Genomic DNA, 17896 nt, shown 5'->3' with positions numbered 1-17896 from the left:
TAAAATAATACTAAATTTAGAAGTCCGACATCGCCAATGACATAAATTATAATTATATAAACATTGGAGTCCCAATGCTTACAAGCACCTTCATATCTTCGTTGAGAACCCACTCAACATAAGCATATGAACATTTTGTTGAGAAACGATACAAAGTAAGGGTTTATCACTTAGACGCAGAAACAAACACGCAGCATCCATTAACTCTTGATGTTTCTGTTTGGGTGGAAGTAAGCACACTTTTTGAACGAGGGTTTGGGTCTGGATGGAAGGTTCTGAAAGGGGAGAGGGTCTGATGTCAATGCAGAGGGAGGACCGAGGCAGTTCTTAGGGATGGTTGTTCCGGTTGGGCGTGTGATTGTGGTCGCCTGGCCTTTGCGGGACAGGTTGAAGAGGACATACTTATGGCTTTATTTGTCTTGTAATAGTAAGGGCATATACTTGTTTTTGTCACCACAAATTACTATTTTACCACAAAGTTAATGCACACAGGCATGAGTTTGTTCAGGACAAGCAACAACTTCTCATATAGACAGCTGAGATGAAAAGTATATATCATATTTGAAGCACTTCACCAAAATACATTGTTTCTTTTTCTTTTTTAATCAAAACCACAACATGAGGAATCTTTTTAGACCATCTCTTATATTTTTATGCCAATCCAGGTTTGGCATTCCCATTACAATCAGTAAAGCTATTGAAAAAACAGTACTTTTTCATACTTTTCTGCTGAAAAGAGTTCCACCATTTTAACAAATGTAATGAAAATTTTACACAAGAAAAATAGGACTCACAGAAGAGTTGGCACGCGCCTTGGGTTTCACCGCAAACCTGCATATGCATCAGAGCAAGTAAATGAGAGTGACCACTTCAAAAATCAAAAATACACACCACATTTAACTACTAACATATGCATTTTCTTTTACAATCAATCAGAAAGCATACCTGTACATGATATGGATCGGCATATTATTCTCAACTACTTTGGAGAACTTTATTAGGGTCGAGTTGGCCACTGCAATAGCTGGAAGGAACAGCTGAGAGTTCTTGTCTTCCTTTCCATTCTTCACCAGGCTTCAATGTAATGGCCTTTTCAATGGTTGCTGCTTCTACACAAAGCATGTGTTTGTACTCGTCATCACCCAAATCAGCTATAGCTTTTGCCTTCTTATCCCACGGATTCCACACCACTAACAACAGAGGAAAAGATCATAATCAACAAACTTACATTACATGCCTTGTTAAAAATATAATACATAAATAAATAAATAAAAGACACATACCAGCATCAGGAAGTCCATCTTTCCGAACAACAAATGTTCGTTTCTTTTCATGATCCAGGATAGCAATCTTTGTTGGTGTGCTGAGATAAATCTTGTCAACCTGTGTAAAAAAGTGACTACATAAAGATAACCATATATGGCAATTGGCATAGTATTATTTGACACAAGTACCTCGGATTCAAAGGTTATAGCATCTCCTTGTTCTGTAGATCTCTCCCTGTTGTTCAAGTTGTCAAGATAATCAAGTGTCTCCAATCCTTCCACTCGAACTTCACTGGAGAAACAATATTAATATTTTTTCTTTAGCACAAGCATTAATAAGAAAACACAAACTCTCATCTCGCTGGTGAGTACAAAATTGCAACACAAAATGAATAGTTAAATAAATATGACACTTAGCCCTAAACACACCAAGTCTGTCCTAATATAGGTGCAAAGCCAATTTACCTGATGTCTGAAACTGAAAAATAGGTGTGATATGCAAATGTAAACGTAAATGGCTTCGCATCAGTATTTCTGATCCGGGATGTTAACATCAAGTCTCCTGCAGGTCCCAGCGTAACCCTCAGTCGATACTCAAAGCTACAAATAAATTTTAGGAGTTAGAATTGATTGCAAATTAGATAAATTATTTATGAGAAGTAAAATCTAGAAGTGTATAAACAAAAAAAAAAAGAAAAGAAAAAACAAACTTGATGATCATATATATCTAAAAAGAATTTGAGCATAATCAAATATACCTGTGAGGCCAAATCTTCAAATCCTCTTCAGTGGGCTTTAGTAACAAATCCACAAAAACTCTGTTGGTGGCATTAACATTAGGTGGAAACGCAGGAGGGTCGGGTTCTATGGTCCATAGTCGGTTTCTAGCAAATCCATGTGCTTCAAGAGGGCCTAGATTTGAGAACTGCATAAAAAAAGAACCTGAATAAATCCAAGAAGCCGTGAAGTAAATAGCAGAAAGATAATAAATACATACTTGGGGAAAGCATATAGGAATACCACCACGTATTGGCTTTGGAGGCTTAAAGATTGCCTGCAAAATGCATACACTTGTGAATGATGAAGGAAGCAAAGGTACAAAGGGCCGATTCAAAGTATGAAATTAAAAATCAACAGAATAAAAGAAAGAAAAAAAACACCATGAATGAATATATTAGCATGCCTCAACCAGAATCATAAAAGCATTCTTCAAAGTAGAATTAGGTAGTACCTTGCTACTGACAAAGAGCAACTCTTCTCCTTGCTCATTTTTCCAAGATGTCACATGAGCTCCATACAGATATACCTGCAAGAACAAAAATTTTAATGATCATTAAGGATGCACAATCTTCAGTTATGATTAGTTGAACTCAGTAAACAAACCAAGCCAAGGAAAAAGATTCAAGCTAATACATACAACCAAAATCTCAAGCTCAAACTTCAGCCATGAATAAACACAAGTATGCATACAAAAATGGAATTATGAAGATGCACGGAAATGATGAAAATGCATTAAAAAAAGAACCATGTTAAAAGAAGGTAAACATAAAATTGCATAACAAAAAAAGCCTTGCAAGGGAATAGATTGATATCTCTACTATGTCCAAATATTATAATGCTATATTATGGTTAGCGTAGCAAAATACAGATATCAATATTATCATATATCTCAAAAGGTTTGATGGCAGCTTTCCCACCAACTAGCATGACTTTTGTAAGTGCACGTCCAATTTTCTCAATTGACCTTGTCCAACACACCTACAGTGTCCTACACTAAACAGCAGTGTTTGGTATCTTTCTATGAATAATCTCAAACTGAAAGGATACTACACTGGACTGGAAAGGAAATATTTCTAACTTATAGGACTTGTTTCACTCACTTAGTCAGTGTTCTAGAAGTCCTTATTAACGCCGCTTAAACGTCAAGCATCCCCCACCACTGTTAACATGTGGGACACCACAGCTTCACTTGGCAATTAAGTGTTGAATTAAGTGTTCCAAAATCTAGCAAGAGGAAACAACAGCCTTATTCAACCTGTGTCCGTCTATCAAATTTCACAACTTGGAAGTTATCTTTCCAATCCGTTAAAGTATTTACTTAAACGATGGACCTACTCATCTGGAAAAGTATTCTACAAAAACAATGTCGTATTAAAGTCTTAATTCTTATATGTAAATGTAATCTACTATAATTGTATCATAGCGTATTGAAATAGACAGCTCATTAAGGGCTAGAAAGAAACTCGAGCCTAGCTCTGCATAATGCTTTCTAAATCACTAACTCATGTCAAATTTGAACACCAAATGTTCCACTATCACAACATTGTAAATATATTCTATTTTTATCATCATCTTCAGAGACTAAAGCCATACCAAAATAACCCTTTTATTGTCCAGCTAACAACCATTATAAGAACAGGTGAAGGAAAAATCAAATGAAGTTTCCACACACAAACACAAATGCGTATACCAAATTACCAGTAAGCAGAGAAATATATGTAACCCTCTGTTACTTAAAGAAGAGATCCGGCATAATTTGCATAAACGAGACAATAGAAAAGTGTAGTTTACCTAATATAATCAACTATGCCTAAGGCTAAAAGGGGTACTAATTACCAACTGCCTAGCAATTCTTCAAAACTGGATATAAACTTTTAAGTAACATTCAATTAAACAACTTTTCTGCACAAGCCAAATTACATAAACTCAAAGATCTACAAATCATAGACAGTTTCTGCAAACAAACAAGTCCAATTCAATAAATGCATATCTTATTCTGGAGCAGCAATTACAGATAGCCGCTTCCGGGAATGCGAATCAGAGATCTAGTTTCAGATCAAAAACTCATTTGCCAAATCAAGTTAAAGCAGAAGGAACATACAACGAGATTCCAACTGCAAATAGAAAACCTAACCTAACCTAACCTAACCTAGCGGATTTGACATCCAGTCCAGATCGAGTGAATAGCAATGCGATGACATAAAATCACATCAATCAATTCTAAAGTGAAATAAGTAACTGCTAGAGGCGAATGAATCGGATTGAAATACATATATATATATATATACCTCAGCACTGCTGCCGTGGATTTCACGGAGGATGACTTTGTCAAGGCCATTGATGCCTTTGGTGATCTCCACAGAAGAAGAAGAAGAAGAAGAAGATTTGTTATCGGTTGTTGACATCGCATCTATTGGTATTGGTGATGATGAACTAGTACTAGTACTAGTACCATAACCTAGCCCACAATCAAACGGCTGCAACCAACTCTCTCTCCTCTTACTTCCTTCCTTCCTAAATACGAGGGTTGTTTCCTGCCGGTTTAAGGAAAGTGTAAATACTCTTTTGAGTTGATGTAAACGATTTCTATATTTGTTTCTATCAATATCTTGTATGTATTCTTCATTTTAAATCCCCACTTTGTTGCCCAGTGGCACTAGAAGAAGGTGGATTAGTTTTATATTCATTTGTGTCACTTTGTTGCCCGTAACACTTTTCTGTTGGCACAACGGCTGTTAAATGTCATGGTTTTTCGGGAGAATGTCCAAGCCAAACTCTAAAGGTAGCGTGAGCTCGGTTAAGACAATATAGTCTAGCCGAAGTGAGACAACGGAACTCTCCAAATTTAACGAGTGTGGTGGTCTAACACACAAAATGGTCGTCGTTTAAAAAAACGTATTTTTCATTTTAGGAAAAAAATAAAGATTGTTATCACGATTTCCTGTGACGCACAAACAAAACAAGAGTAACTTTCAACTCAATTTTTTTTCCGAACAACCAACAAATAAAAATACGGCTACTAACCAATGACAAAAGACAACCTTATACATGCGCGATCATTGACGGGGCTGGGTAGTGCAAACCCACAATCTCTTGTTTTAGGGAAACCCGCAGCCCAAACATCCACTGTGATAAAACCCAGTTGAGATCGGATTAAAACTTGCGCCCTTATGACGCTCGTTTCAAAATTCAAATCTTCACTTTACTTCCGGTATGAGTTGTACTAAAGCTCATATATAGCTTTCGTCACAAAATACTAAATTATTTCAAAAACAAATTTAATTTTTCTATAAATCATCTTATTTTTAAAATTATAAAAACCATCAGTCTACTTGAGTCGTCGCAATTTTTTATTATTTTGTTATAACTTTTTAACAGTGTGCCTACATTTAGATTATCGTATGTAATACCTACACATGACTTTTGTATAAATAAACGAAATTTGTTAACAACTTAACATTAATAAACATTATACTTCTTCCTTTTGAATATTATAAAGACTTATCAAAACTTGTGTGTTCTTACCAGATGAAATGTCACCTTTATAGAACAATTTCACATGCATCTAGCTTTAATCATAATAAATATCCACATAATTAAATAACAACGCATATGCAATTCAGTTCACGATATGTTGTCTTGATCACATTAACATAAGTTGTAAAAGGTCAATCCGTACATTTGATTAACTCACTTAAGGCTAAACCCCAAGCAGATTCATTCTATATGCGAGATATGGTAGAATCAAGAACCACATTAGTTCGACTAACTATTAATGTAAAAATATGCTTATACGTGAGTAAAGTAGATACACAACCCTAAGTCACGTATTTCTTGGCTAGATAAATTCTCACATAGATATAGCACATTAAAATGTTACAAGATAGATTATTTTATGAAACTCTTAAAACAAGTGTATCATCATGTGAAATAATAAAAAGATTATTAAAATCCAAAATTATAAATAATAAATATACAGTGCAAAACACACAGTCACTATTAACTTGACACGTCCGTACACACACCCTCCATCCTCTGGAGTAGAATACAATCTAAAATGGGTCTGTTTCCACAAACCCTTGAAATTAAAATAATCAAATAATCAAAAAAAAACAAAAAAACAAAAATGCAAGCTCACAACAAATCCGTGACATTAAAAGAGAAAAAATGACCGTGCAATTGACATAAAAAAAAATGAACGAAGAACAAAGCGACATTTTTAGATAACCGTGAAAACCCGTTAATCACGGACCCGAGTAGGGTAGACTGAAACTTGCATTCCAACTCTCATATCAACCGCAAACCAGCTTCTTGAGAGCAGAAGCAGCTAAAAATGCACCAATGCTCTCACCGTCACACTAAACACGAAAATCTGACCCACCCTCTGCAAAATTTAAAAAGAAAAATAGTTTAATTAGGAAAGGGGAAACGTGAGATTAAAAAATGTGTTTTTAAAAGAATTAAAAAAAAACAAAAAGAACAATACGAATTTGTAATTCAAGCTGCATTAAACTCAGAACAACTGAAGTGCCATTTTCAGCTTATTTTGCTTCCATTTCGGCAGCTTGTAGTAGGCTTCTTTTGTCATTCCGAATTTCTCCCTGAACTCAGCAGAAGACAAGTATGTCTGCACAAACCAAAGTTTTCAATAATTTACTGAATATACTTCCTTACAAAATTTCCAAAAAACAATACCTCTCTTTTGGTCACATCAATATCTGGAGCAGGATCAGTGGATACTGTTATAAGCCGTTCATATGGATATAAAGTAAGCCCTTCTTCATCTTCAACCTCATTTTCCTTTACATCTTCTTGTATTGTTAGGGCTTCCATTTTACTGCTTATTGTGTTTTCTTTAGAGTTTGATTCAGTCTTCGGTGGCGATTTGGGCCGAGCTATCAAAATAACAAGTTTGGAATCATGTTTTGAAATGAATAGCAGATAATAATAATAATAATAATAATAATAATAATAATAATAATAATAAGTTTTGAAACAAATCTTACGTTTGATGGAACGGGGCATAAGTGGTTCGCGTGGAGGTTGTTGTTCAAAAGTGGCGGCTATTGATGCTAAAGCAGTAGACCGTGCAGCAACATTAGAGGAATCAGACTTTGGATAAGGTTTCCTCACTTGGGGTGGAGGTGTTGATAGGTTTCTTGCACTTGGATTCTCAAATGCGGAAGCGAGGGCGTTAAAGGCTGGTGATCTGCCTCGTACACGAACTCGATCAGGGCTAAATGACACGCTTCGTGAACGCTGCTGTGGTTTCTCAGCTGTAACCGACCTTCCTACGTGTGCTACCGCTGCTCGCCTTTTTGGCTTCTGATAATATAACAATTATTTTATTAGAAAAGTTAAAATTATTTTATTAGAAAATGTGACTTACATTAGTCAAGGTAGGACGACCGCCATTTTTTAGTATAGATAGCCTTCTTTGGAAAGAGTTTCCATGCATCTGCAGCCATAATAATATATTAAAATTATTAAAAATTATAAAAGTTATATATTTGGCTGGTAATGCTTCAACTTGTAGTTTCAAGGTTATGACTTACAGCAGATTTATTTGAATCCCATGTGAAGAAACGTGTGAAGAAATGTGGCTCACTTCCTTCATTTATGATGTATATTGGCGTTTGATGAGATAATTTCTCAAGAAGAAAATCATGTTTCACAAATTTCTGTTAAATTTGCAAGTGTGTTATTGTCACATAGTCATATGCAAAAAGTAAATTTTGGCAGAAAAATGAAACAATAAACTTAAAAGCACTGTCATATACGTACCTCCCCAATAACTAATGCTTGTGTTTTCAGTTTCTGATCAACCTCCTGTCCGACCCAAACAAAGATGCTTGAGTGGCAATCAAGAATAAATATATCTTCAGTCATCAAATCATCTTGGTTAAAGTTGTAGATCTCAGTGACCTTTAAAACTCCTAAACCAGCAAGAAGCAAAAATATCAAATTAGTATATTATACATTTCTCACAAGGAACAAAGAATTCAGTTTGGTAGTTAATTCAACCTTTTAAAAATGTGCATGAAAACAAATGAGGATCACTTTCAGCATCTCTTGCAATCTTCTGACTCGGGTATTCAGATTTCCCACCCAAAATTTCCCAAAATTGTTCAGACTCCGAACCCTCTTTTTGTAATTTTGACTGCATATTTGGCTGCAAGTATATTAACAAATATTCAGCATGTATTTCACTAGAGAAACCAAAGGTAAAGAAAAGGTCTTATGAAGAAATTTCAAACCTTAATGACATCAAGTTGTCTCTCAACGAGTTCCTGAACTTCAGGAGTCGTAAGGTTTCCAATCCATGTAAAGACTGAAGAACCACTGTGTAATATGTAACAGTATGAAGAGTTTAATGATGAAGCCACCTGATCAAAGTAAAAAAGAAATTAAAATATTTGAAGTAGCAAGAACAAAAATGAATATATTCAAACTATACTTACGGGCTCAACTTGGATTGCTTGCATATTTTCTGGTCCAGAACCTTGAACTCGAAATAACGCAATCCCGTCTTCTTTGTAGGTGTCATCTGGAATTTCTTTCTCTGATATAAAATTCTTGTATCCATCACTTATACCACCCTGAAAATTTCATAATTTAATAACTTCATGATTCAAATTTAAGGTTTTTTCTTTATTATAGTGTTTTGAGGTTAAAGCACACCTTAAGAACCAGAAAGCTCTGAAAGATTGCAAAGAAAAGAATAGGTTCACTTCCTTCATAAACTTGTAACTAAACACACATAAACGAAAAATATCAGTACAAACACATCGTGATATTAGCAACAGACAAGCAAATAGGTAATGCTAAATTAATGATTAAAGTAACTAACCTGAGAAGCTATAAACTTGAGCGACTCGACCATCTTGTTTGCCTGTGAGGTAGCTGAACTCCGTTCATCCTTCAGCACGATGTGGAAAACTATTATAAGTTCTTTAGATCTATTTCAATATCTGGTTTCGTTCCATACACGAAAACCAGAAAGTTTGATAAAAAAAATACCTCAACACTCTGCTTTCCAAGCCATGTCCCTATAAGGCATTCCTCTTGATCTTCACCAAGATAATTATATTGGAAAATATAACATTCTCCACTGTAGAACTTTGACTGGTCAGCAACTGGAAGAAGAATCTTATCTTGACCATTTACACGCCAAACCTGTTAATAAATAAATATGAAACCATGTAAGAACAACTGCACGCTCATTATGTATATTATTAATATTATATATTCAATAAATCACCTGTAAATTTCCAGTGCAATCAATATATGGTTGAGGTTCCTCCTTATTAGCAGGAGCAGCTTTAAGTAAACCCCTCACATTAACCCCTTGCCGCTTTAAAAGTGCTAAAAATAATCACATAAAAGTTTAAAATTTCTTTTCAAATCTTGCAAAGCATAAGTGTAGATGATGTAACCACTAACCAGCCACCTTGCCTCTACCATCCTCAGAGACTGCCACCTCAGCTGATTGAGGCCAGGTGTCGAATTTTGAACGGAAAGTTACCGTTTCAAAATTTTCAATAACACGGATGATATGAGATTTTAGTCTATCCCGGCTACGCAGGTATTCCTAAAAAATGAAGTCAACAATAATAGGTGAAGATGATGTATATTATTAAATATCATGACAAGTATGAGAAAATGAAAGCATTAATTTTTACTTCAGCAGCTCCACTTGCAACTTTCCTTTCATCAAGAGAAGTGCTTCTCCCCATCCATAGATAAAGTTCAGGCCCACAATCCAAAAGATAGCATTTATTTGTATCTAGCAATTCCTTTGTTAAGGAATCAGCAGCAACAGGTTCTGCTTGCCCCTTCTCGACACTTCATTACAATAACAATATATGTAAAGTTCATTAGTGTTTCATTTTGAAAACAGAATTTTATCAGACATTCATATTTCACATGCACAATAACATAAATTTTATTTTCCATTCATATCAAGAATAATAGTATAATACAACAAGCCATCTGAGATAAGGTGGTTGCAGAACAATGATAAAAATAAATAGTACTGAAAGGCAAAGAAGACTCATGCTAGACTTCACAAACATTAAATGTGCCCAATAAAAATAGTAAATATATATATTTAGCGATGGGTTCAATTGTCAGAGTCGCTAAATATATAAAAACCACGTTAGTGAATACATGGATTCCAAAAGTAGTGTCTTCACCAACGAATAGATGTATTCATCAGTGAATCAAGTGATTCCTAAATATTGTCTGATTCTCTTTTGAACAATTAAACCCACCCGCATAGGGCTTGTTCAACGGAACGAATTAAGTAGAGAACTGAGAGAACCGCATAAGCAACTTGTACGTAGTGCTTGTGAATAAAACTAGAAGAGAAAAAGGAGGCGGTTATGTGGTTACATGGCCACCTTATGTGTAATAATTTAAGAAAATGGTACATTTATGCGGTTCTTGTAATTCTCTCCTAAAAATTTGGTTTGGTATTAAGCACTCATTGTGAAAACCCTAAAAACCGAAACCGAACGGTTTTCAAAACAGTCAAACAGAGATATATGAGATTTAACGAACCTTACTATATAAGAAAAAGAACTTAGCATGGTTCTAACTTGCATATGCATGATAATATTGCATGAAATATAGACACCATTCACAAGGACAACCTTTGTTCTATTCAGGGTTTGATATTTACATAAATCACACATGTCAAATCAACAGTTAAAATGAATCAACCCACACAGGTATGTATAAACATATTAAACAAAAAAGAATATCCAAAAGCATAAACATCAATTTACCGGTCATCACCCCTCTTCATTTAAGTAGATAAAGCCCATCTCATTCATTATGTTAATAGCTTATGATATAGCTAAAGTGATCTTGTCTTTATACCACACTCATCACAAACATCAAGTCCACATGAACTATTTTATTCATCAACAAGAGATGAAACATCTTCATACAAGTTAAACATGCATATGTAATCAAGTATGAGCATATTACCAAAATAACTGAGTGGGAGTTGCATCATCAATCTTGATGTCATCTGTAGCTGTTTTTCTTGGAAGTGGAGCAAAGCCACCAAAGAATCCCCAGAACTCTCCAGTGTCAGCATCAGACATCAATTTTCCATCCTCTATCCAAGAAACAAAAACATAAATACGACTTTAATCATGAACATCATTTAAACCTTTTAGATTACCAATATAATATCCACTTACCAACAGTGGCTATGTCACATTTCCCATCATGATATGTATCTTTGATATGTTGCACAACCTCTAGTGCTTTAGCCCTTTCTTGAATGCATGAATTGGATCCATTAAACTGAAATATCTTATTGGCGGTGTCCAAGATAAATATGTCATCATGATTCAGTGAAGATCGAGAAAATGGAACCTCTTTTACATGAACCACATGCTTTCCTTGACAAGTAAACATACGGATCTTGTGTTCCTCGGATTCAACATGCTTAAAACCAGATGCAGTTCCACCTTCTTGAGGTATGATGCATGGTTTGAAGTATGATAAGAATCTCTCGGTTTCGTGTCCTTGTACTTCTCGATATTGAACAGCACGTCCTCCGAGAGCTGCATCAAGTTCAACTGTTTTTAGTGCTGCTGCTCCAGCTTCATCCTGTAACCGAAACAAAACAATCAAATTCAGTATATATTTTTTATGATTATATAAGATGTATCATGAATAGAAGAAATCCAAGTTGAACCCCACCTGACTTGTATCTTTGCCTAGCCAATAATGGATGTCATGACGTAATGCACCACTTTTCAAAGCAATAGTCTGTTGAAAGTGTAAAAATGGATCACTTAGTAAACAATGATAAGTAAGACAAAAGAGATAAGTTTCAAATTTTGTAAAATAAAGTATAACTTCTTTTTGTTTTCTTCTTTTCTGTACATTCTTGTTTTGAGGCTTAAATCCAACCAAATTATTAGTTTGTTCATGTGGAAATTGCAAAATTTTCCATTTTGGGATGTCCAGCTAGTTGATATGGTTCCTTTTAGGTCACATTTTCAAGCCAGACAACCTATTTGCCAACTTCTTTAAGATGGTAGTTAGTTTGCTTCATGTGATTCCTCCTTATCGTATCAGTTAAAAAAAATTGCTGAAGAAACAACAAGATCTTTCTTTTCTCAGGGTTCGAATCCTTCTGAGAGGTCCACTAGAGATCAGAAATTGTTGAAGAAACAGCAATCGATATTTCACAATCAAGGGTGTAATACTCTTTGGAGTAGTGGTCCTTATATATCGTATTAACAATCGAAATATGGTCGAAAGAAAAAATCTCTATTTGACAGGGCTTCTTCCTATACCTATGAATTCCGTTGGACCCAGAAATGATACATTGGAAGAATCCGTTGGGTCTTCCAATATCAATAGGTTGATTGTTTCGCTCCTGTATCTTTCAAAAGGAAAAAAGATCTATGAGAGTTCTTTCCTTAATTCGAAAAAGAGTACTTGGGTTCTCCCAATAACTAAAAAGTGTAGCATGCCCGAATCTAACCGGGGTTCACAATGGTGGAGGGATTGGATCGAAAAAAGAGCAATTCTAGTTGTAAGATATCTAATGAAACCATCGCTGGAATTGAGATATTATTCAAAGAGAAAGATCTCAAATATTTGGAGTTTGTCTTTGTATATTATAGGGATGATCCGAAGGTACGGAATGTATCGTCAAATATTCAATATGATTCCACAAGATTTGGTTTCGTTCAAGTAAGGGATTCTAGCCAATTGAAAGATCTTCTGATCAATTCAGAGATCATTTTGATTCCATTACTAATGAGGATTCGGAATATCACACATTGCTCAATCAAAGAGAGATTCAACAACTAAAAGAAAGATCGCTTCTTTGGGATCCTTCCTTTCTTCAAACGGAAGGAACAGAGATAGAATCAAACCAATTCCCGAAATGCCTTTCTGGATATTCCTCAATGTCCCGGCCATTCACGGAACGTGAGAAGCAGATGATTAATCATATGCTTCCGGAAGAAATCGAGAATTTGTTGGGAATCCTACAAGATCCGTTCGTTCTTTTTTCTCTGTCAGGTGGTCAGAGCTTCATCTAGGTTCGAATCCTACTGAGAGGTCCACTAGTTAGTTTGCTTCATGTGATTCCTCCTTATTGTATCATATAAAAAAATTATTATTACTTATAGGCTTGTAACGAACCAAATGTTCAGTAAATAATTCGACGGGAAGTGCAATTATGTCCACTAATTTATTAAACGAACAAACATGAACAAAATATTTGTTCATTTAGTTAAACAAACAAGCATGATAACATGTCTTGTTAGTTCATTTATGCTCGTGAATGTTCGTTCGTTTACATTCATATATGTTCTTTAGCTTACGTTTGTTAGAGTTTGTTCGCTTACATTCGCTTATATATTTTTATAAACTTAAATTTTGTACGCTCATTACAATCATGTACAGTTTTATTATTAGATCCAACAGAATGTTCGTTCACTTACATTCATTTATGTTCATTAGCTTACGCAGGTTTGAGTTTGTTCGCTTACATTCGCTTATACATTAACTTAAACTTTGTAGGCTCATCACAATTAAGTACAGTTATATTATTAGGCTCATCACAATCTGTTTATATTCGCTTTTATGCTTGTTTGTGTTCGTTTACGTTGGTAAACCATTAGTTTATACTATTAATAAAAGAACATAAACGAACACGAACGCGCTCATTTTCTTAGTGAACAAACATGAACAAGAAACCCCTGTTTGTTTAATTTTTCATGTTCGGTCGCTTGTCCGATTAAAGTTGAACGCACAAACATCAACATGCCCCGCTTGTGTTCAACCTGTTCGTTTACACACCTAATCATTAGATGTTGGACTGACTCCAACACTCCAACACTTCTATACAGCTGTGTAATTTAGCATTTATTAAATTTATGGGAGGGAGTACTGGCATGCTGTTGCTGATACTTAAATTAATTATGTATAAAAAGTTGTCTCCGCTGAAAATGTTATTTACACAATAATCTATCTTTGGCTTCAAGCAAAATATAAGATGATTAACAACTAAGTAAAGAAAAGGTAGAACCGTAGAAGTTTCAGAGAATATTTTTTTTGCTAATAACCTACAAGCTCAATAGGCAATTTGTGGATTGCAAATGTTGTTTCATTTGTTTATGTATTATGTATAAAAAATTAAAAGTTGTCTTGCCTAAAAATGTTATCTACACAATAAAATATCTTTGGCTTCAAGCAAAGTATAAGATGATTAGCAAATAAGTAAAGAAAAGGTAGAAGTTTCAGAGTATATTTATTTGCTAATAACCTACAAGCTCAATAGGTAATTTTTGGATTGCGAAGCACTCCATTCTAACAATTCTGGACGGCAAAGCACTCCATTCTAACTAGTTACAACTGACAACTTTTTTGGATAAGCAAAGCAGATAATTATCTTTGGTGGCATCACTTATAACATCTTCACAATCACTGTATGGATAGTGTAATTTTAAGTTAGGACACCGCACAATAGAATGATATTTACCACATAGCCACACAGGTGTTGGTACAAAAGGGTCAAGTGTAAATTACTTGCAGCATAAGATTCAAGTATGAACAAGTTATGCTTTCTTACATGAAACAATCATACGGGATAATAAAATAGCAAAAAATTATTCAACTGAATTAAGATCAGAAAACAAACCTTCAAAATAACATAGGAGTCCCCTGTAAAAAATTTGCCATAAGAAGATTGTGGAACAGGCATCGGCTTAAAATTCTCAATGCGCCACACTTCAATTCCTCTATAAATTTGTTTAGGGAAGACAAATCCGACAACCATCCATGATAACCAAAAAAACTGACATTATAAAACATGTAATCTACTAAATGCATGACAGAAATTATAGTTGATAGCATTTACAAATTCTGTGTACCACTATTTGATACATTATGGTTGATAACAAAATTTGACATAATCAACTAACCCACCCCCCACCCCACCCCAAATCATCAATTGCGTAAGAGAATAAAATAAAATATGAAAGAACAAAGGATACGCTTTTTGTCCAGCTCCTTGAAAGGCTGGATCCAAATCTCTCATAGAAACAGACATACCGTTTTACTTTAGTATGTGGCTTTTTAAAGCTACAACCTGAATATTGAGACGGTGTGCAAAAAATCCCCTGAAATGCGTTAAAAAGGTCAGTGGAGGTCTAGGAAATTAAGAAGATAATCAGAACGGCTTTTGGTGAGGCAATGAAACATAAGTTTGATGCTCACTATAATCTAAATATTGAAAACAAGATCTAAAAAGGCACAATTAGTCATGTCAATTCTAGTAAGGTATACCAAACAGCTCAATCTGTTTACAAGATTAGAAAACATAACACCAGTAACTACATTCGATGAACAAACTGTATACTGCCACTTTCTTTTCAGGTATTACATCACTATAAACTAAAACATTATGAAAAAAAATTGCTCAATGTCGATTTGACATCACGACAAACAGTATTGAAAAATCAGCCTAGGCGGCGATTAATCGGTGCCTAGGCGCTAATCAGACCTCAGGCGCCTCAATTTTGGCTAATCGGAGGCTCTAGAAATCAGTCCGAGTTGAATAAAATCGGTCCAATCGCTCAACTTGGCGTTGTTCAAAATCGGTCCAAGTCGGATAAAATCCGTCCAAATCGCCCAGCTTATCCCAAAATGTCCAGAAGCCTGTTAGTGAAATCCGGCCCAGCAAAATCGGCCCAAATACACTTTTTGACCTAGATGACTAGACCAGAAGCTTTTAAGTACTTGTTTATTATGTTAAAGGTTAAAACTTTGAATTTTGAACTATTTTAAAGTATCATATTCATATTGATGTGTATATAACTACACACACATACACACATATATATATATAAATCTGAAAATTTACATATAAAAACTTCAATCTGATTAATCCTAGGTGCGACTGCTTGACTAGCGCCTAGTGACTTATACAACATTGACGATAAACCACAGGAAAGCCTCATCCTAGGTGCGACTGCTTGACTAGCGCCTAGTGACTTATACAAATTGACGATAAACCACAGGAAAGCCTCCTGCTATCAGTTGTCTTGATAACCCTACATGTCCATTAGACCAAGTGTGGCCGGGTAATGCCCAAGGCATTACCCACCAACACAACAGAGCCACATCCACTAACGGCCGGCAGGTCATCTTCACCCCACCCCTCAGTTGCCCCAACCGCCACCGAATAATGCCCCTCTGGACTGCCACCTGGTGCTGGGGCGGTACTCCAGTACACTTAGCCTTAATTAAAGTTGATAAAGAATTTGAAAATGAAAGCTGCGTTGGTGTAATGCCAATTACTTAATTTCATGTGCAGGCAGGCCCGAAAACCAAAATCCCCCAAATTATAAACACACACACACACATACACCTGTCTACCTTACACAGACTTCAATACATTAACAGTCACCAAATTCAATGCCACAAATACACATCAGATGCGAAATCCAATAATAAACACTTTCTAGAATCAGACAGACAATTGAACATCATCATCATCATCATCACACCAAATCCAATAATATTCAAATAAATTATGGAGATCAATACACATATAGAACGAGCAAAGCAAAACCTAGTTAATACATACCTTGCGGATGAAGGTAGATTCAGATCCAGTGGGTTTGAGCAAAGCAAAGTCGAAGAAGAATCTGGTTGGTTCAAGAGATGGGGAGAATGATGATGAATGACAGGAGGGAGGGAGGGAGGGAGGAGGGAGTGCTTATCACTAATAACAATAATATTATTTATTAATAATCTGGCAATATGCGATGGAATTGGAACGGAAGCTCAAAAAGAAAAGAAAGATGCTCGTCAAACCCCGCATTTGACTTCAATTGTCCCAATTACTACTTTACTTTTACTTTACTATTTTCATTTTCATTTCATTTTATTAATTTAATACCGTTTTTATTGGTTGCTTTTTCTAACTTAGGTTTATAAATAAAAGCTTCTAATGCCAAATATACGTGTTACAATAATGCTTTTTTCTAAGGGAGCTATACTTTTCCTTCACACAAAAGAAAGGAAAGTAAATTTACACATAAAGTGGTTGGCTATACATACATACATGTTAATAGTATAATATGATTATAAATTTCGAAATAAAATTTAACTATAAAGTGGCAATACATTTTATTAATGTTTTAAAAACTGGTTTTTTAACCTAGAAATTGTATAATCAGTTGTATTTGACGGTTTAACCAGGTTAATTAGTTCACCCTATAATTTTATAATACGACTTCAACTCAAAAATAATCTAAAAATACATGATTCTATAACAAAAATAATCCAAAAGTTGATCAATAATAAAAAAAATCTGAAAGGTGCTCGATGGCAATATTGAGAACATTTCAATTCAATGGTAGATTGTCGAAGACCGTTCGGTTAATATTTAAAATCAGAAGATAAATGTCATGAATGAGCCACTAAGTGTTTGTTTTAAAGTCTAAACCAAAATTTTACCTTGGGCTTAAACTGGTAGAACGGAACTCGCTCAAACCATTTCATAACATAATTATTGCTGTTGTCTTTGTTTTGAATAAAAAGTTTCTTCACCGACTTAATCGAGAACTCGCTTGATGAGTCGCCCAACCAAATCTAAGTATCGATGCCTTAAGTCACCTATATCATATTGTCGCTAGTCGGGGTGAGCAATTGCCGCTGTCGCCAACCAGAACCATGTCACACCCTGACTTAGGGCCTAGGCGTGACACCCGTAGTTGGTATTTGTTTTGAAAATATATATCAGAGTTACGGGTTATTAGCGGAAGTCTTTGATTGTAAATAAAATAATAATTTATTTTAAA

At 35.0% G+C, this 17896-nt stretch overlaps 2 protein-coding genes across 2 annotated transcripts; both read right to left on the bottom strand.

Moving 5' to 3' along the window:
- Nucleotides 1–527: 527 nt before the first annotated feature.
- LOC143585859 (putative glucose-6-phosphate 1-epimerase) lies at nucleotides 528–4490 on the bottom strand. Its single transcript, XM_077067542.1, has 9 exons — nucleotides 4334–4490; nucleotides 2497–2571; nucleotides 2263–2319; nucleotides 2024–2190; nucleotides 1731–1865; nucleotides 1455–1557; nucleotides 1284–1383; nucleotides 946–1190; nucleotides 528–831 (listed from the first exon to the last, which is right to left on the bottom strand). The coding sequence occupies exons 1-8, from the start codon at nucleotides 4448–4450 to the stop codon at nucleotides 976–978; spliced, it is 969 nt and encodes a 322-aa protein (XP_076923657.1). The 5' UTR covers nucleotides 4451–4490; the 3' UTR covers nucleotides 528–831; nucleotides 946–975.
- A 1519-nt stretch (nucleotides 4491–6009) lies between these two features.
- Nucleotides 6010–15447, bottom strand: LOC143585858 (villin-4-like). Its single transcript, XM_077067541.1, has 21 exons — nucleotides 15083–15447; nucleotides 14728–14827; nucleotides 11766–11834; nucleotides 11258–11672; nucleotides 11040–11172; nucleotides 9728–9890; nucleotides 9489–9636; nucleotides 9307–9410; nucleotides 9066–9221; nucleotides 8896–8964; nucleotides 8727–8795; nucleotides 8507–8644; nucleotides 8303–8431; nucleotides 8070–8217; nucleotides 7830–7981; nucleotides 7601–7726; nucleotides 7435–7503; nucleotides 7052–7370; nucleotides 6741–6940; nucleotides 6532–6672; nucleotides 6010–6429 (listed from the first exon to the last, which is right to left on the bottom strand). Exons 1-20 carry the CDS (start codon nucleotides 15136–15138, stop codon nucleotides 6559–6561), a joined length of 2877 nt encoding a protein of 958 aa, XP_076923656.1. The 5' UTR covers nucleotides 15139–15447; the 3' UTR covers nucleotides 6010–6429; nucleotides 6532–6558.
- Nucleotides 15448–17896: the final 2449 nt, after the last annotated feature.

The sequence above is a fragment of the Bidens hawaiensis genome, unplaced genomic scaffold, assembly GCF_021521415.1.
Source record: "Bidens hawaiensis isolate Kalapana, Puna unplaced genomic scaffold, B.hawaiensis_p1.1 tig00034191_1, whole genome shotgun sequence".
Lineage (NCBI taxonomy): Eukaryota > Viridiplantae > Streptophyta > Magnoliopsida > Asterales > Asteraceae > Bidens > Bidens hawaiensis.
This window is presented reverse-complemented; position numbering and strand designations above follow the sequence as displayed.

What these genes read in the sequence shown, in the direction of transcription:
- LOC143585859 (XM_077067542.1), bottom strand. Translation starts at nt 4,450, where the DNA reads ATGTCAACAACCGATAACAAATCTTCTTCTTCTTCTTCTTCTTCTGTG. An exon ending in CTATAACCTTTGAATCCGAG is followed by an intron (nt 1,384 to 1,454) that starts GTACTTGTGTCA and finishes TTTTTTACACAG; the next exon opens with GTTGACAAGATTTATCTCAG. An exon ending in AGATGGACTTCCTGATGCTG is followed by an intron (nt 1,191 to 1,283) that starts GTATGTGTCTTT and finishes CTCTGTTGTTAG; the next exon opens with TGGTGTGGAATCCGTGGGAT.
- LOC143585858 (XM_077067541.1), bottom strand. Translation starts at nt 15,138, where the DNA reads ATGTCTGTTTCTATGAGAGATTTGGATCCAGCCTTTCAAGGAGCTGGA. An exon ending in TCAAGTTTATAGCTTCTCAG is followed by an intron (nt 8,796 to 8,895) that starts GTTAGTTACTTT and finishes ATGTGTGTTTAG; the next exon opens with TTACAAGTTTATGAAGGAAG. An exon ending in AGAGCTTTCTGGTTCTTAAG is followed by an intron (nt 8,645 to 8,726) that starts GTGTGCTTTAAC and finishes TGAAATTTTCAG; the next exon opens with GGTGGTATAAGTGATGGATA.